General features: G+C 40.8%; 1 protein-coding gene across 1 annotated transcript in view; it reads left to right on the forward strand.

The window, feature by feature from the left end:
• Window positions 1-18,359, forward strand: part of LOC124795699 (protein bric-a-brac 1-like) — an 837,236-nt gene extending 818,877 nt beyond the window's left edge. The window contains exons 6-9 of the mRNA XM_047259779.1: window positions 5,224-5,490; window positions 9,775-9,923; window positions 13,894-14,025; window positions 17,090-18,359. Of these exons, the coding sequence (XP_047115735.1) occupies window positions 5,224-5,490; window positions 9,775-9,923; window positions 13,894-14,025; window positions 17,090-17,605 (1,064 nt within the window). The 3' untranslated portion in view covers window positions 17,606-18,359. The remainder of the gene's footprint in view (window positions 1-5,223; window positions 5,491-9,774; window positions 9,924-13,893; window positions 14,026-17,089) is intronic.
• The last annotated feature ends 1,750 nt before the right edge of the window (window positions 18,360-20,109 follow it).

Genomic DNA, 20,109 nt, shown 5'->3' on the forward strand with positions numbered 1-20,109 from the left:
CCCCCCCCCCCCCAATCCAAACCCACCCAGGTATGCCACTGAAAAATTATAATTTGTCTGTAAAATGATCTTTGAATGAAAGCCCTTTGTCTAATCTCTATTACTTTTTACTTCATTTGGTAGGCTTATAGCCAGTTTCATCTTCACTGAAGCCATTAATTTCTCGTTCGGCTTATATCTCTAATAGTAATAATAATAATGCAGATGTAAATAAAGAACAGGAAAAAAACAATGCAGGAAATCTATAACACTGCAAATGAAGTTTTAGGAAGGAAGAGAGAGGTAAGAAATCAAAGGGGTTTGATAATACGTGATGCAGATGTAAAACAAGCAGTTGAAAAAAGGTGGAAAGCATACGAAGTAAAACAGATATATGCTATGAACTATGTATATAAGGAGAAAAGAATAATTGTGAAGAAAATATCCAGAAAGGTTTTTGAGGAAACATGAAATAAATTCCTAAGTGAGTTGGAGTGTGATGTACAAAGGAAGCAGCTAACTGGATGTAAACTACTTACGCACATAAATAAATGAGAAAAGATACGACAAGGTTAAATTTAATAAGTGAACAACAATGTATAAAACATTATAAACAGTTATGGTATAGTGAACAAGCGAATGAACAGATATCAAGTTCCAGAAGCAAGCCATATAACATCACAAGAATCAGATACAGTATTAGAATCTGCAAAAATCTGTATTAGATGGAGCGAATATGGAACCTATTGAATATGGTGGTATAATATGCAAATTAAGAATTTTCCTTCTACTCAATAAACGCTGGAAAAACGGTCACATACGTATCTCTCTTCCTTGGTCAACAGCCCTAGTTAAAAATCTGTTCAAGAGATACCAAAAATTTAGCAAATTATAGAAGAGTTAAGTCTCATGAATACAGGATATAAAATCTGTACTAAAGTAATAAATAATAGCATCTTGTCTGCTGGGAGAAGAGCAAACTGGATTTAGGGAAGGGAGATGGTGTTTGGGTGATGTCTTCACCATTAGAGAAATAGTAGCACAAAGAAGTGAAGAGCATTTGGAAACACATCTTGCTTTTATATATTTTAATAAGGCGTTTGACAGGGCAACTCGAATAAAATTATGGCAAATACTAGAAAATAAGGACTATCCACCACATCTAATTGTGGTAATAAAGACGCTGTACAGAAATAGGCCTACAGATTTTATCATAGGCACAAAAATTAAAAGACATGAACGGCTTCTACAATATACAGTCTACAGTCTACAATATACATATACAATATACAAGGGTATAGCTTATGACCCAATCTTAATATACAGGGCGTAACAGGTATACGTGCAGATATTTCTATTGGTAACTGAGGATGGTGTACTGAACAACATTACATCAGTATTTACGTCTTTTGCAGACTAATAATTATAGTCATTACACATATGTTTTTAGGTTGATTAGTAGCTCCAAGTATATGTAGCAAGAGCAAGCCATTGATGCTTATTTTCCACTGGGCAGAAGGTCAGCTGTTGAAGTGTGGACGCGTCAACGCAAAACGGGTAGTCTGTACTGTCCACTTAGTGGACCAATATGAGCGTGCAGAAGACACCAGGTCGTAAAGTCTATGATGCAGTTGTGTGGAGACTGTTCGACGCAGAGAAAACACAACAAACACATTGTGTGTGTACATATTACGTTGTGTGTACATGCACTGACGACATTTTAAACAAATGTAAACTGCTAGTAGATCCAGAAATTAAATTAGCAAACAGTGTCTATTCAAACACTCTTGTATTTGCAGACGATCAAATACTGATTCCAGGATTCAAGTAAATGATAAAATTACAAAATCTCATGTATTTTTCAAATAATGTAAAAGGTGTACAACTTTGCTTCCGCTGTTTGCCGATAGGTGGCGACAACGGTTAAGTAGCGGTCGAAAGAAACAGATCGCAGACGTCACATAGTTAGCTTGGACCTCGGTCAACATAACCTGATTCAAACATTATTCGATTTGTTTCTGCATCATAAAGTTGTTCCTGATTGATTTACGAGCCTAATTCTCGTCATTTGCGGGAGGTGTTACTGTTTTGTTTCAATATGAAGAAAACAGCGGCTGAATCTCATCGAATGCTTTCAAGTACGTATGGTAAGGACGCTATTAGTGAAAGAACGGTGATTTTAATGTCGCAGACCGTCATAGTGGTGGAAGAGAGAATGTTTTCGAAGATGCAGAATTAGAGACATTGCTGAGTGAAGACTCGCGTCAAACTCAAAAAGGATTGGCACGATTAGTGGGAGTGACACAGCAAGCCATTTCAAAACGTCTCAAGGCTATGGGCATGATTCAGAAAGAAGGAACTTGGGTCCCGTGTGAGCTGAAACCAAGAGACGTTGAACGGCGTTTATGTGTTTCTGAACAGTTGCTTCAGAGGCAAAAACGGACGGGATTTCTGTATCGCATTGTGACCGCGGACGAAAAATGGGTTAATTACCACAACCCTAACGCAAAAAATCAGATGGATATCCCGGTCGTGCTTCCATGTCGACGACGACCAAACCGAATATTCAAGGCTCCAAGATCATGCTCTGCATTTGGTTGGACCAGCTAGGCGTCGGGTACTATGGGCTGTTAAAACCAAGTGAAACAATCACAGGTGCTCGTTATCGAACGGAATTAATGCGTTTGAGCAGAGCATTAAAAGCAAACGGCCGCAATACAGCGAGAGGCAGGATAAAGTGATTTTGCAGCACGACAACGCTCGACCCCACGTTGCAAAAGAGGTCAAAACGTACTTGAAAACATTAAAATGGTAAGTCCTACCCCACCCGCCGTATTCACCAGACATTGCTCCCTCTGGCTATCACCTGTTTAGATCAATGGCGCATGGCCTGACTGACCAACACTTCCGATCACATGAAGAAGTCATACATTGGATCGATTCGTGGATCGCTTCAAATTATGAATAATTTTTTCGACGCGGGATTCGTACGCTGCCAGAAAGATGGGAGAAAGTAGTGGCCAGCGATGGAAAATACTTTGAATGATGTGTAACCAATTTGTTTCATTAAAGCCTCAAATGTTGGGGGAAAAAAACGTGAAAGCAAAGTTATACACCTTGTACATAAATCTTATAACCTTAGAATCTCAGTTAATAAAATCAAAATTGCGGCTTTTAGAGGAAAGGATCCAGTCAGATCAAAGTTTTTGATGTAAATGACATTTTAGAAGAAGTACGAAGTATAAGTATCTTGGCTGAGACATGTTTTTATAAAGGGGAGGACGTGAGCAAAAAGATAGCAAATATCAAGTCATGTGTCCTCGGAGTCTTTCGCGACGGCATACATGAATAAAACGTTCTCGGTTTTCAAGCCGCGTCAATTCGAATAAAATCTGACGACGATGGCGGAGATGGTCTTCGAAAGCTCGAGGATTTTATTCGAATTGACGCGGCTTGATAACCGAGAATGTTTTATTCAAATATCAAGTTGTATGTGGGGCCATTCAAAGAACATTTAAAAAAAGTTAGGAAAGAAATGAAAATGAAATTCTATAAAATAATGACTTCACCCGTATTGCTTGATGGCAGCAAAGCCGCAGTGCTGACTAAAAAGCAGCTGAATAAAAAACAATTGGCGTACGCGAGATTTTCGAAGAGTGGTGGAGGATGTACGAAGATTTATAGGATACGGAATAAAGATGTTAGGATGCATTAAATGTAGAATCAGTAGACAATAAAACATGTAACAATAGACCGGTCGCTTATAAAGATAAGAAAATACCAGAATTCGCAAGGCAGCGTCGGATTACAAGCCGAGGGAAAGAAGAGACCGAGGACAATCCAGAACACGCTGGAGACAACTATGAAGCTGGAACAGGCAACGATGCGTAATCCACGTAGTGGAGAATAATACTGTTATTTAGCCTTTGATTACACACACGCACACAACACTGACATCGCTGAAAACACAAGCACATTACACATATTCTTGAAAACTTTGTGTTGATACATAATAGATTACTTCTTCAACTATTCTGTTTTCCCCATCCTCATCATCATCATCATCATGGTGTTCTGCCTAAAGGCAGGTTTTCACATGGTAGTTCTCCAGGCTGTCCGGTCTTCTGCCATCCTCTTCAGGTCTGCATAATTTCCTCTTCCCTTTATGTCGTCTATCACCTTGTATCTCCTTCTTCCTCTCAGTCTTCTCCCACAAACCAATCCTTCCAAAGCATCTACTAGCAAGCACTCCCTTCTCAATGAATGTCCCAACCAGTTCTTTTTCCTTTCTCTTACAACCTTCAGTAGACATCTTCACTCACCAACCCTTTCCAATACTCTTTCATTACTCACTCTTTCCATCCACCTTATTCTCTCCATTCTCCTCCACATCCACATCTCAAATGCTTCTAACCTTTTTTCATCCTCTCGTCTCAGTGTCCATGTTTCTGCCCCATATAGTGCCACACTCCAAACAAAACATTTGCCAAGCCTTTTCCTTAGTTCTTAATCTAATTTGCCACGTAAGAGTCTCTCTTTCTGTTGAATGCCTCCTTCGCTATGGCAATTCGAGTTTTCACCTCCTGGTGACATCTCAAGTCTTCAGTTATTGTGCTTCCCATCCTGCTGATATGTTATTTCTGTTTTTTACATTTTTGCACTATTTTTCTTTCATTCAGTACACACTAAGTTCTTCTTTTGTAATACTGTTTCTGTCAGGTCCTTTTCAAATGATTCAAATGGCTCTGAGCACTATGGGACTTAACTTCTGAGGTCATCAGTCCCCTAGAACTTAGAACTAGTTAAACCTAACTAACCTAAGGACATCACACACATCCATGCCCGAGGCAGGATTCGAACCTGCGATCGTAGCGGTCGCGCGGTTCCAGACTGTAGCGCCTATAACCGCTCGGCCACTACGGCCAGCCAGGTCCTTTTCCTTCGCCTGGAAATTGCATTTCAGCTGCCTGTATTTTTTGTCATCTATAGTCAATTTCGAGGATTAACTTAAAGTGTTATTAGATGCGTAGTTATTTCTCTGGAAAATTTTATTTTTGTATCCTTCCATGTCTTGCCATCTAGTGTTAGCTAATGTGTACCTTATATAGTCCATAATGCACTTTACCGCAATTTGTTTCATTTCTTTGTTGTAGTGCGACACAATGTTTTTTATGAGAGTGTTATAGCTAGAAACAAAGCTGGCATTGCAGGCACTAACGGCCCCTGGGCGTGTGTGTTTTCCAGCAGACAGCTACCAGTACCAGCTGCAGTCGATGTGGCAGAAGTGCTGGAACACGAACCAGAGCCTGGTGCACAACCTGCGCTTCCGCGAGCGCGGGCCGCTCAAGTCGTGGCGACCCGAGACCATGGCCGAGGCCATCTTCTCCGTGCTGCGCGAGGGGCTGTCGCTGTCGCAGGCGGCGCGCAAGTACGACATCCCCTACCCGACGTTCGTGCTCTACGCCAACCGCGTGCACAACATGCTCGGACCTTCCACCGATGGCGGAGCAGGTGAATATCCATTTTCTTTACTCGTCTTATGCCTTCCGTAAGGAGTCTGACTCGCTATCATATAAATTTTTGGTAACAAAAGTGCTATTCAGAATGAGATTTTCACTCTGCAGCGGAGTGTGCGCTGATATGAAACTTCCTGGCAGATTAAAACTGTGTGCCGGACCGAGACTCGAACTCGGGACCTTTGCCTTTCGCGGGCAAGTGCTCTACCAACTGAGCTACCCAAGCACGACTCACGCCCCGTCCTCACAGCTTTACTTCGGCCAGTACCGCAGTATCCTTTCTTTCAGGGGTGCTAGTTCTGCAGGGTTCGCAGGAGAGCTTCTGTAAAGTTTGGAAGGTAGGAGACGAGGTACTGGCAGAAGTAAAGCTGTGAGGACTGGGCGTGAGTCGTGCTTGGGTAGCTCAGTTGGTAGAGCACTTGCCCGCGAAAGGCAAAGGTCCCGAGTTCGAGTCTCGGTCCGGCACACAGTTTTAATCTGCGAGGAAGTTTCAAAAGTGCTATTGTTGAGGTAGCAAGCAAAATTTGTGACTGAGTTGAGCTTTTCTTGTTAGGGGAGGCATAGCATGTTATCTTGGACGGAGAGTCATCAATACGTTTTGGAAGTAACACCGAGGGAATTAAGTTGGAACCCTTGCTGTTCAAGTTGTACGAGTGGCATTCGATAAGTGATGCAACATATTTTTAAATGTTTTTTTTTTATTCCAGTCTTTGATCACAATATGAATTCTTTAGACGATGACCGGTTTCAGTCCGTAATGGCCGTCCTCTGATCTATAATATACAAATATATACACCTAGTGAGCAGTGTGTCTTTCAACATAATACAGCAATACGTATCACAATCTACTGTCATACAGCCATGGAGATGTACAGAAAATACGGTAAAACGTACCTTTTTTACACCATGTCCTAAAGAGATAAGGCCATAATGGCATCGTCAAAACATACAAATATAATCAGCATAGCATCGTCATATAGATCTAAAGTAACGTGTAGAATAGGCCGCATCGTCCACACAGTCATTATTGCAACTAGCTACTGAAGTACAGTAGCTACCAGAAATCTGTCTGCCTACATCGTCCCTAGATGTCGCTACTGTCGGCTCAGATGTACTCATCATTTACACAAAAAACATAATCTGATAAAAACACATTATGTAAAATACACGAAGCAAACTTTTAAAATTGATAACTATCATAGAAACTAAAGTGTGATACATTAAAAGACGAATACAGTTACCCATATAAAATTATTAAAAGGAAATATATGAATAGAATAGGACTGATCCTTTTTATGGCGAATTTACGGTCAACAATTAATATACGTATTACCTTGCCTGTAGCAACCTATAAATTGCCTATGAAAGATAAAATGTCTGTATGACAGCTGAAAAAGGACAGATCAATGATCAGCGCCCTCTGTTGGGTCGGCCGCCAGAATGTTATTTAGCCTTGCACCGATCTTAAGAACTTAATCACTAGAGGGCTTTACATACAACGTGATATATCTCCCACAGGAAACTTTTAAACAACTATTAACAGTCAATAAATAAAATTATATAGTCTGGTTGTACATTCAATGAATAGGTAGGACATAATCACTTACAGGATTAGTGCGACTAACATATGGAAGTGAGGCAAATGCCTACTGTTCTCGACATAAATTATCAAGTAAGGCTAGGTATCAATACTCGAGGGGATTATTTGGTTATCGTAGTACGTCAACAAACAAAGCAAAGTAGGTGTTGGACACCCTAGTGGGCTCATGCTTTTACGCTTTGTAAATCTCCAACAAGTCAAGAGCGCGACCCTTCTCTGCCCTGTGTAGAATACGCATACAACTCTCGATGTTGCCTAGGGTGTGGCCGGTTTCTGCCAAATGCATTCTCAATGCAGTTTTGTTATGTGCCTGCAAACGCTCTCTGAATCTAATTTTAAAAGAACGACCAGTTTGGCCGATGTAAAATTTGTCATAGTTGGTGCAACATATTTTTTTCTGAAAGCAGGTTGGTTTTATTCAGAATTCCAATACACCATATTATTCCTCGCTCTTTTGGCTACAAAACTCTATTTTTCAATATAATTTCCATTTAATGCGACAGCATTACGCCTCCTTACTGGAAGGACCTGTATGCTCGCGTGGTACCTACCACTCTACTGGTCGACGACGAAGCCGATTTCTTGCTGCATCAGTAGCTTCTCCGTCATCCACATACCGCTGTGCATTCTTCATTGGGCCAAACAGATGAAAGTCTGAAGGTGTGGGATCCAGGCTGTAGGGTGAAGAGGAAGAAGAGTCCAATGAAGTTTTGTGAGCTCCTCTCGGGTGCGCAGATTTGTGTGGGCCCTACGTTGTCGTGGAGAAGGAGAAGTTCGTTTGCATTTGCGTGGCGACCAACACGCGGAAGTCGTTTCTTCAATTTCCTGAGAGTAGCACACTAACACTTCAGAGTTTATCGTTCCACCACGAGGGAGCACTTCAAACAAAAGAAGCGGTTGAGGATGTGGTTTTGATCTTCTTCTGCGAATGAGATGTGGTGTGGCACCACTCCATGGATTGCCATTTGTCTTCAGTTCGGAGTGACGAACCCATGTTTCATCGTCTGTGACGATGTTCGACGAAAAATTCTCACGATTAGCCTCGTAACGCGTAAGCAATTTTTCAGAGACGGTCCTTTATTGCTCTTTATGGTCTTCTGTTAGAAGGCGATAACCCCACCGGTCACACATCTTTGGGTTCCCCAAATGTTAGACATGTGTGTCAGCACCACCTCCAAAGACGTCCAGTTGTGCAGCGACATGTTGATTGTCATCCGTGGATCACCTCGAATGAGAGTGTCCGCACGTTTCAACATTGCAGGAACCACAACTGTGTGCGGCCATCCGGTACACGAGAGATCGGACAGGTGTGCGCGGCCTTGTGATGATGACAGATGTATTGCCCAACGACTCACCGTGCTTTTCTTCACTGCCAAGTCTCCGTAGACATTGTGCAAGCACCTATGAATATCTGGTGACTACTGCGAGTACAAGGCTGCTATAAGAAAAACGATTGATAGGCTTTTGAATTTTCTGAAGCTGCGCAACGTTACCGATGTAGCCAGTGAAAGACGAGATGCTGTCGTCTGCGTTCGGACGCTGCCGAAGCTGCTGGGGTCGGTGGCGCCTCAAAAAACGTTCAAATGTGTGTGAATTGCTAAGGGACCAAACTGCTGAGATCATCGGTCCCTAGACTTACACACTACTTCAACTAACTTACAGTAAGAACAACACACACACACCCGTGCCCGAGGGAGGACTCGAACCTCCGGCGGGAGGGGCCGCGCAGTCCGTGACATGGCGCCTGAGACCGTGCGGCGGTGACGACTCGTACTGCGGGAGATGGCCCCACGTTCGCCGGTGATTGTCTTATGTCCGCGAAAATATAAAGTTTCGCCCGGGTGTCCGGACGTATTTACAACTAACTGCTCTCTCTGTACAATCGGAAGAACTCTAAGGACTGTACGCCACGGCGGTTGAGAAGCAAGTCCTGTGAGATCAGTCAGTGGTTTACCCTAACCCTAACAGTCAATTAGATTACTATCAATCGGGGAAAATTTAGATACACCAAAGGCGAATGAAATTGTATGGTAACCACCGAAACAAAATGAAAGGGAAGTGCCTGGCATATTAACACGGCAGCGGCCTGCCCGGAAGGCACCGCCATCTTTGAAAATCAACCCTAGTCTGAGAAAGTTTCCATAGCGTGTCTACCGCGAATAGTTAATATGGAAATAACATTTTCGTATCCTTAACCACTCTTTAGTACGCGCATCACGTTTTCTCTTTTGTTTTTTTTCATAACACAAGCAAAAAGGCTGCCAAATCCAACGCGTCGTCGTCTGAGCTCCACACTTTCTGGCAAAGAAACTAACGCTTGTAGAAGCATGCTTGAACCGCGTGGAATTTGTGCATGCTTGCTCAAGCACACTTGCGCAAATGTGCTTGATACGCATACAGTTACGTGTGTGGCCGTCTTAAGGTTTGATGATTGCGTTTCTTATGTTGAAATTAATTATTGTGTGTGGAGCTACGTGCACTGGCTTAAAGCGAGAAACAACTCTAAGAATGAAATATGCCTTTTATTGTTATCGAATACTGTAGTGTAATATTTGTAATGAGACGTTTCTAATAATGTTTCAGTTATTGTTGTTGACAGCTGAGTGCTGCTAACGTTGTGAAGCAATACTTTCCATTTAGTGCTGTTTTATAATTGTGTAATTTTACTCCTTGCTGCAGATTTGCGCCCTAAAGGAAGGGGCCGCCCGCAGCGCATACTGCTTGGATCCTGGCCAGAGGAACACATTCATGGCGTCATACGGGCTGTTGTCTTCCGTGACACGCAGCACATCAAAGATGACTCGCACCTTGCGTACCCTCGCCTGGCAGTACGTATCACTTCTACTTTTATGTGAATGGAATGCTTACAGTTACACATGAGGATTTTGTAAGCTCAGCCAGTAACTCTTAATTAGTATTCCGTACATTTAGAGAAACAAATTAACTATCTTCCTAATGATTTCCATTGCTCTTGCTAATTACTCGTAAGAATGCACGATGTAAATCAGCAACAAGATAAAATATGCCATTACTCAAGGTTACTTGCAGTGTTACTGCCCACTACACCAGTCATAATCTAGAGCCAGGCAGTCTTGCATGTGTGCTTCTGTTTATAACGCAGGTGGTTAGAGGTGCTTTCTCATTTATTAGCTTATTAGTAAGTACAAGACTGGTTTGATGATTCTGGTAAAAAAAAATCAACTTACCTATCGTCATAGATTCTTTTGAGGGCTATACGTTTGTCCAGCGATCATCTAGCTTTCATCTCATCGGAAAAATATAAACATAAAAAAAAGTTTTGCATCACCCCAGTTCCCCGCACTCCTGAAGACAGACATTGACTGTGGATATTGTGTCACAGACACAGTCCCTTACACTATTCAGAGATGTCACTAAAACCGACCAAAGATGTAGACACCCATGCATGAGCAGCATCTATTAGACGGAGGGGATCGAACAGCCGATCAGTTCCAGTCATTTCACTAGGAAGGAGGTACACAGCTCCAGCATCTACAGGGTGGCCCAAAAAGGATGGTCACATTTTAAATAACTATAACTCCATCAGTTTTACAAATTAATTTTATTCAATTACGTAACTAAATGCTCCCAGGCACCCAATTACAAGAACTAACCACAAAAAATCATGTACGGAAAATGACTTCTGGAAGATGGTGTCCTTCCTCGGTGATGCATTCCACAAGTCTTTCCTCGAAATTTTCCATCACTTTCACTACTGTTTCTTCTTGAATTGCCATAATTTCCGCACTGATTGCCTCCTTCAGATCAATTAAGTTTCGGGGCTTCTTTACGTAGAATTTTGACTTTAGGTATCCCCAAAGAAAAAAATCACAGGCTGAGAGGTCAGGTGATCTCGCGGGCCAGTGGACATCTCCAAAACGCGAGATGATGTGGTGGGGGAACATCCGCCTTAAAACACACATGGAGTCATTGGCTGTGTGGGCCGTGGCCCCGTCCTGTTGAAACCAAATTCGATCTCGATTTACATGTAACTCTCGCAGTTTCGGCACCAAAAAGCTACGTAGCATGTTAACGTAACGTTTCGAGTTCACTGTGACTGTAGCGTTGTTCTCCTCAAAAAAATAAGGACCAACAATTCCCAATCTTGAAATTCCACACCAGACTGTTACCTTAGCACTATGAAGAGGCTTTTGGTGCAATTCTCTGGGATTATCTGCTGCCCAATACCTGCAGTTTTGTTTATTGACATAGCCGTCTAAATGGAAATGGGCTTCATCTGACATAAGAAGCACAGCATCATTATTGGAGTACAAAATGTCAAGCATTGATTCACAAAATCGTCTTCGCTGCTCAAAATCACGATCATACAGCTTTTGCGTGATCATAATTTTGTATGGGTGAAACTGTAACTCACGGCTTAAAATACGCTGCAACGAACTACGGCTGAGGCCTAAAGTTTGAGCACGACGCGGGCTTTGCAGCACTGACGCTCTAACATCATCAATGTTCTGTGGAGTAACTGCCGTACGTGTACGCCCTGTAGATTTACCACTTTTGACAGACCCTGTTGTCCGGAATGCAGTCACCCAACGTGATATGGATCTGCGATCTGGAATGGGTCCATCACGCGCTACACCAAAACGTTGTCGAAACAATCGTTGCACAGTAATAAACGATTCATCATTTCTGAAAACTGTTCCACAGCAAAAACACGATGCTCGACCGTCCACTGCGCCATCTCGTGGCAAACTGGGTGTAATGGCCGACTTGCAGACGGCCGGCAGTGGTCCCCTCTCCTCACCTTTCAATGGTACTACGCAGTTCAAATCCGACCATCCTTTTTGGGCCACCCAGTATTACATGGAGGGGGTCGAACAGCCGATCAGTTCCAGTCATTTCACCAGGAAGGAGGTACACAGCTCGTGTTGTCTGTAGTTCAATCATGCTAGACGGTCAATGACGCGTTTCGATCGCGTCCGCGTTGTTACTTTGTGCCAGGAAGGGCCCTCAACAAGGGAAGTGTCCAGGAAGTCGGAGTGAACCAAAGCGATGTTGTTGGGACATGGAGGAGATACAGAGAGACAGGAACTGTCGATGACATGCCTCGCTCGGGTCGCCCAAGGGCTACTACTGCAGCGGATGACCGCTATCTACGGATTATGGCTCGGAGGAACCTTGACAGCAACGCCACCATGTCGAATAATGCTTTTCGTGCAGCCACAGGACGTCGTGTTACGACTCAAACTGTGCGCAATAGGCTGCGTGATGCGCAACTTCACTGCCGACGTCCATGGCGAGGTCAATCTTTGCAATCACGACACCATGCAGCGCGGTGAATATACTAATCGATTTGCAAAATCAAGCGTGTTATGAATGCAAGAAAGTACGATCACCAGTTAACTGCCAGGACATACCGGTATGGTAAGAGTTAATTCCGGAAGACATTTTCTCTTCCCTCATTGAATGGCAGCTTCCCCCGATGAATAGGAAAACTGGAAATTAGTGGTAAGGTCTTAGGGAACCAAACTGCTGAGGTCATCAGTCCCTAAGCTTACACACTACTTAATCTAACTTAAACTAACTTAAGATAAGGACGACACACACACACACACACACACACACACACACACACACACACACACACACACACACACACACCCATGCCGAGGAATAGGAAACGATTGCACAAACTATTCATTTATAGCATTAGTGATGAACTTGTGAAAGTTTGTGGCGTTGGCTGAATATCTTGAGGTAACATTTGAAAGAAAGCTAAAATTAAGGGAAAGGAATGTTCAGGACAAGTGCGCACATCTTCAAGGATACCGCGTACAAGAATCTTGCGTTTCCTATGTTTAGTGTTCTTACTCACGAGCCTGAGGCTTTCATGACGTTGGCCTAAAAATTAAGGTTGGGTAAATTTAGAAATATGGTACGTAGATGGTGACTGAAAGTGCTAATCTGTGTGTACAGTGAACTGAAATGAGAGTCACTTCAAGAAAGGAACCTCCTCCTCGTGAAATGTTGTCAGTGAATTTAGAGATTCTAAATTACTGCTAAAGATAACTTCTTTAAAGTAAATGAATTGGATGAAGGGATCATCAGGATACGGCTAGAAAATTTCGATCTGCAGAATTATATAGTCATTTTTTTCCATCACACCATACATGAATGTACCCTGAAAAAGAGTGATTAATTATCATATAAAGTAAGGAAGATAAGAACTTTTATGCACTGTCAGTGATGAGGGGTCATTAGAGAAGGAGCACACTCTCAGATTGGGGATGGATTGAAAAAGGAATTTCCTTGTGTCCATCGTAAAGGAACCATTTGAGTAGCAGCCTTAAACTAACTTAGGGGAACATCAGAAAACATAAATCGGAATGATAGGATGGGGATTAGAACTACCAACCTTTTGAATGCAACGCTCTTCACTGACGTTCTCATAGTCACCAACATTTAATCCAATAAAGTAAAACCCATCCACTTAAAGCCTATGTCGAATATTTTTCGGAATTGATTTTGCTTTGTTCTAGAATCAAAAACATTCTTTATTATTTGAAAATAGGCCTATTTTGGTTACAAATCAGAGTTTACATATCACATTTACATATCAGAGGTGACATGGGATGCTCTTTGTTGCAGATAATCTAACTTTAATTTTCAGTGCTTATGTATGTCTCTGTATATGTTCTGATGTATTAATTTTGTTGTTTCCAACTTTTTACATGTGAAATGGCAACTGAGTTAACTTTGTGTTTTTGTGTACATTACTGTGTGGTATCTCATGAGTTCCTATTTGTCTTATTACTGTTGCAGTCTCACACACAGGCAAGAAGGAGCCCTCTGCCAACAAATCTTGTGTCACGCTATGTTTCGTCACCCCTTGCTGTTGGTGGCTTCTCCCAGCACATAAAAGAGGACCCGGATTTAACCTATTCACACTTAGCAGTAAGTTACATTTGCTTGATTGAGAAATTTCATTTTTATTGTGCGTAATTCTAAAACCAAAACATGAACTTTATATTCTTTCACTGTGTTGTGCCAATTAAAAGAATCAAATCATGCTAATGTAACAGTACCAGGTCACACAGCTAAATAGGCAAGTGAAACTGTTCTATGAGGAGAATGTATCTATGTATCTTCCTATGCTAGGAGCAATAGTAGTGAGCAGAAAAATGCAACTCATTGATGTCGCTCAAGAAAATTTAAATGTGAGAGGAGTGCCTGTGTTCTTGATAAACTCATTAGAGACTGGGCTGATGCTCAGGAAGCAGAAGGAATTGCAAGAGGAATCATCTAGACCATAAGTGATTTATTGAAACCTTGCAAAACCTCTGTTGTAAAGTAGGACAGCTAGATGAGGATTTGAACGCTGCCCGTTCCAACATGAGCCCAGTTTTCTGTGTGAGTCAAAATAAATCTTAATATTGGTAAGTGAAAGATAAGACATCCTAGGGGATGTAGATCATAAGAAATATTACAAGCTTTGAAAAGGAATGAAGTTGAGAAAGATTATCAGAAGATAGATAATAAATTGCTGATTAAAAAAAGTGGGTTTGGAACAAAATCTGTCTGGCCCTATGATTTATTAGAAAATAAATACAAAAACTCTTTTTGCAGCCTTTTAAACAAAATGTCTACTAGATATCCAACTTCAGACTGCCCTACTGAGGCATTAATAACTATTAGATACAGCAGGCAATAAATTACAGTGTAATAACTTCCTGCAAAAATATGTCTTCAGCTGCAATACAGTGTAGTTTCAGTTCAGTTGTCTGTGAGATGTTGTTTATTAAAAGCATGCCATACACAATTTTCAGTACGTAGAAGTGTTGTGGAACACTCATTACTGTGTTGGGCCAGGAGGTTTCTAGAGATTCGTTATTTTCCCCTAATCATACAAGCTGCCACTTGAGGAGGAGTTGAATGTGAGGAATGCAGGTTGAGCTGTTTAGCGCGCTGCTAGATAACTGCTAAGAAACAGACACACTGTTGGACAGGAATAATGACAGGTGATGATGGACAACATGAAACACAGTACGTAAGTAATAGAGGTGGAGTGGTATATTTATTACAGATTTCAACACATGGGAAAACAGGGTAAGGGGTAACAGATATAAATAACTTTAATGTTTGACACAGTTCAGACTCCCAGCTGAAGTTCGAAATCAGACTCCCATTAAGAAATATGTCCTCGGGCACCAATGCTCACTTTTCACGTGTTATTCATACTGGCCACCAAACTGTTGAGGAATCCTTGGGGGATATTGTCCCACTCCTCTCTCAACGTGGTTTTCAGTTCTTGCACAGTTTGGGGAGGTGGTGTTCATTGAGAAATATGTGCTGTGTAGCATTTAGGTCCAGGGAATACGCAGACCATTCTGTACATTCAGTATCTTCACTTTCCAGTGTGTCAGTCACCTCAATGGGCCAGTGATTCTCATCCATAAACAGACAGTTGGGGCGTACCACACCTCTAAATAGATGGAATGATCCAGAATAAAATCTCTGCAATATTGCTGTGTTGTAGTGGTACCTCACACGAAGATATGCAACGGTGTTTGGCCATTGCACATAATACCTGCCTACACCATAATTTCTAGGCCATACTGATAACTTTCATGAACATTCTGTGGTGTGAAATGTGTTCCACACACTTTCCACACTAATTGGTAGTCAGAATCACTTTCCACAGTGGAGTGGGATTCCTCATAGAACAGCACTCTGGACCACTATTGCTGACCCCAACCAACATGCTCCCTGCACCAACAAACCCTTTCTCAATGATGGCATGGTTGAAGTGGGATGCATTTAATAGGCTTCTGAGTGTACAAAGCAGCCTGACGTAGGTGTTGAGAATTGGTTCTGGCTGAGACACGTGTACCGGTAGCGATTGTGAGGTCTGTAGCAAATTGTCAAGGAGTGGTGTGTCCTTTCCTTTTCATCACTAGGGCTACATATTGATCCTCTTGTGGTGTGGTAATCTGTCCACACCCATTGGCATGCTTTCGCATGGCATTTCCATCTTCAGCAGCCTTTTTTAATCACGAGATGACACTTTGGACAAATTCATTACTGTGGTAATCATAGTAACACTTTGACTGGCTTCGAGCTGTCCAGCTGCTCATTTGCAATCATAAGCCACAAATGATGTCTTGCAGACATATTGCTGTACCACACAGAATGTTACATCAATTGGTTCCTCAACAATGATCATGAAACACCATACTACATGAACTGTTGAATGCATACAGAATGTTTGCGGACAGACTTTGCTACAGTTAACACATCTTACCCCGTACATTTCCTTTTATTATCATTGGTTGGATGTTTCTTAGCAATTGTCAGATGTTCTGTAGCAGTTGTCAAGATTCATTGTTTGTGGTGAATTTCAGGAGGAGTGAAGTGTCTTTGAATACATTCTATGATATTGTGAATTCTGTCAAGAATTATGTGACATTTTGTTTTCCCCACTGAGTGTGACTTTTGATGTAACTGTGTCTATCATTATCTGATTTATTGTAATACAAATCCCTCCTGTTTTTAGTTGTATGCCTCCATTTGCAGTGCATTTTCTGTTTGTTTGTTCTGATATTGATTTCTTTAGTTTTTATATAAAATCATTTTTTTGTTCACTATTCCATAAGTTTTCTTGGTATGTAAATTCTTATCCCACAAGAGACTGTGTATCCCATCAGATATAAACAAATAAATGTGGAAATATGTGTTGTTTAAGACATACTAAGAAATATTTATAAACAAGAAACAAGATGAACTGAAATTTCAAAGAGATTGTCAGAGTCTATTTTCCATTTCAATTTATTGTCCACTTGAGAGTCAAGATTTTCAGTTGGTGCGCCAGTTTCCAAATCATGAGAAGTATTGTTTTTATTGAGGGGTGTTTAACATAGTCCTGATTGCTAAATTCTCTCTGTTCTTAATTTTCATGTATCATGTCTTTTTTAATTACATTTTTGTTGCAAGGTTTTAATAAAACATAATTTCTCAGCAGCAAATGCAGGAGACCCTACAAGGCTATGGTACCGGTACAGAAAGTGGTCCATCTTGCACAAATGGGCCAGAAACAACTATGTCACCCGGAGTAGCAGCGGCCGCAGCTGTGGCCGTGATGGCGCAAGGCCTGCGGCAGCAGATGTGCTCTGTCGGAGCAACAGATGCCACTGTCGCCGGCCTGGCAGGGAGCCTGGGGCTGTGCCTCCCTCCTCCACACACCCACTCACACCCGGCCACTTCCAACGGAGGAGCCAGTCCAGCAGTCTCTGGTTCACCTAGCCCACCTGCTGTTCCGTCTCCACTCGCTTCTGTCGGCTTGGGTGGTGGAATGCCATACAAGCCACCACCGAGTTTTGCTTCCCCACGTCCTGAGACCCTCTTCCAGGAGGACATTGAAGAGATAGTGAAGAGTCCCAATGTTGGCAGCTCTCCACAGAATCTTGTCAAAGAAACAAAGGAAACTACTCCAGTGCCTGTCAAGCTTGAATCTTCAGTGGAGGCACAAGATGAGTGAAGCTCTGTCAAATTTTTGGACTTGTGGTACCACTGTGTAGAAGGGTAGATCTAGTAAAACATCTAGATTACTGTGTGTATTACAGTTAACGTTTTTTAAAAGTATAAGACCGTTTTCTAGCCAAAAATGGTGAGGTCCATCAAAGACTATTGTGGTAGCTATAGAATATGGTGACAAAGAAAACACAAACCTTCCAAAAAGTATTTATAGAATATTTAATTTTCAGAGTCCTGGTTTATGGATTAAAGTAGAACAACAATTTGAGTAATATATCTGTAGTAGAAATGTTATATATGACATTAGTTCCCCACCCAACAATACTTGATAAGCATTTCATATCATTTCACAGTATTGTATTGGAACAATTTTATGTTTTCAAGGGTGTTAAATAAATGAATAAAGCTGTATCTGTTTAAAATATGTATCATTGTTTTGTTAGCACTTGACCAGCAGTTAGATTGGCAGTCAGCTCGCGTGATGGGTGTAATATTTCCTTCTCACAAGTACATACTGATGCAATAGTACAGTTATGTAGTTACAGGTGTAATCATTGAAATAATATAATATTACTTTCACATATATATCACGTAGTGCTGAAATCCTTAAGTGTCTGTTTAGGATAAGTAACAATAGCTTGACAAATGCACCCAATCACGCGGGGATTGCTTCTGTAATCCCACTTTCTCCTTCAGCACAAAAAAAAAAAAAAAAAAAACTGAGAGGCTTCCATTGTTTCCAGTACAAACGCAACACAGTGTCAGAAGATCCCTTCACGTTTATAGTGTACAGACCAATCAATGTTATGTTCATATTTCTCTCGTTTAGAAAAATACCAAAGTTATAATGATTGTTATGTGTACCAAGTGATTATCTCATGATATTTTGTATCATTATTACATATGAAATCACTGTGGCCAAACATTGCTTACAGTTACACAATTTATCTTGTTTTTGTTTAATGTCATATACAGAACCCTAATCAACAAAAAGAATTATTTATTAATTATTCATGTAACATTAGTTTATATATTTTTAATCAGAGTAAGTGTAGATAGAGAACTGAATAAAGTGTTTTGCCAACATATATTACAGGGAAATGAAAATTGCGGTTGTTGTTGGAGGTTTATTATCAAGAATCTATTACAAAATGTTCTCACAAAGTGAGCTAACAAGATCTTAATTATGACTTCAAGAAAGGATTGATATATAAATATATATAGCATATAGACCTGTTTATATTTTGTGAATATAGGAAGAGTGACAGTGATAAAAGAGTGTATATTATCACCGCAACAAGTGTCGGTGTCTGTTTAGTGTTTGTATCCTCAATGTGTGTATGTTGTGTGTGGGACATCCCCACTTAATCTGAACAATCTGCATTGTGCGTCATGTTATTATTGTCTTAATTTTGTCCTTCCTTGTAAATGCCAGTATAGCCTAGTCAGGTGTAGATTAAAATGTATCACAAACACACAAACAAACAAAAAAATACCAATACATACTTATTTTTGTGATTTGTTTGTTTATTGAAGAAAGATATGTACAAAATTTATATTGGTAGTAAAAGTAGAAAATTATTTGGAAATGCCTTCCTGCCATTGGGGTATGCCAAGATTGAAATAATAAAATTGTTGACACAACCACACAAAAACAAAGTGATAATTGAGAAATTACAAAGAAGTGGCCTTGAAATTCATTTTGCTTATAAAATCAGTTTAAGGAATTAAGAAAATAGCTGTGAAAAGAAAGACACAATGCAGTGAATTTGTAGGCAACCATATTCTTGATAAATGAATTTTTGCAAACATATTTGTATTACTAGTGGACATAAGCAATTTTCATAGCATTCATCAAATCGTGCCTAGCTCATAACAGTGAATGTTCTCGGGAATAGGTTGTACTGCAAAGTTCACAATAACATCATGTAAGTAGCAAAGAATGTCCATTGTTGTTAATACTCTTGGCTTAAATGTGTTCAAAAAGTAGTGAAGTGCCTTCCAGTTTTCTGACTATTTGATTATGTGATGTACCATCAACACATTTTAGTAAATTTTTAGTAAACTGTCAGGAATGCCAAAATTAAATGGCTTTGTTTCAGTAACAGGTATCACCCTAAATGGCATGTTTAGTTAATATCTGTAACCTTCAGTTTTATTTGGGTTAAGGGATATACGGCACTGAACTGTTAAACATATGACACACATAGAGCTAAATAGTAGAGTAGATACCATGATGCAATAAGTAATATCATGTACAGTATATCAATTAGCATTATGTAGTCAGACACAGAACCAGGACGTGACACACTAAAGCTCTCTGGCTTGGATCCACTTATTGACAGTAAGCTTCACGCACACAGGTCTGATGCAACAGTTTCTTAAGTAATGCTGTTTGTATAGCAGAATTAACTTCCATGATTAGCTGTGACTGTATCATTGTTAATTTAGTGTGTGGTGGCATTAATCTGCTCCTGAGCCAGTTCAAAAATCACTGTGATTCCAAAT

Source organism: Schistocerca piceifrons, chromosome 4 (assembly GCF_021461385.2).
Source record: "Schistocerca piceifrons isolate TAMUIC-IGC-003096 chromosome 4, iqSchPice1.1, whole genome shotgun sequence".
Classification (NCBI taxonomy): Eukaryota; Metazoa; Arthropoda; class Insecta; order Orthoptera; family Acrididae; genus Schistocerca; species Schistocerca piceifrons.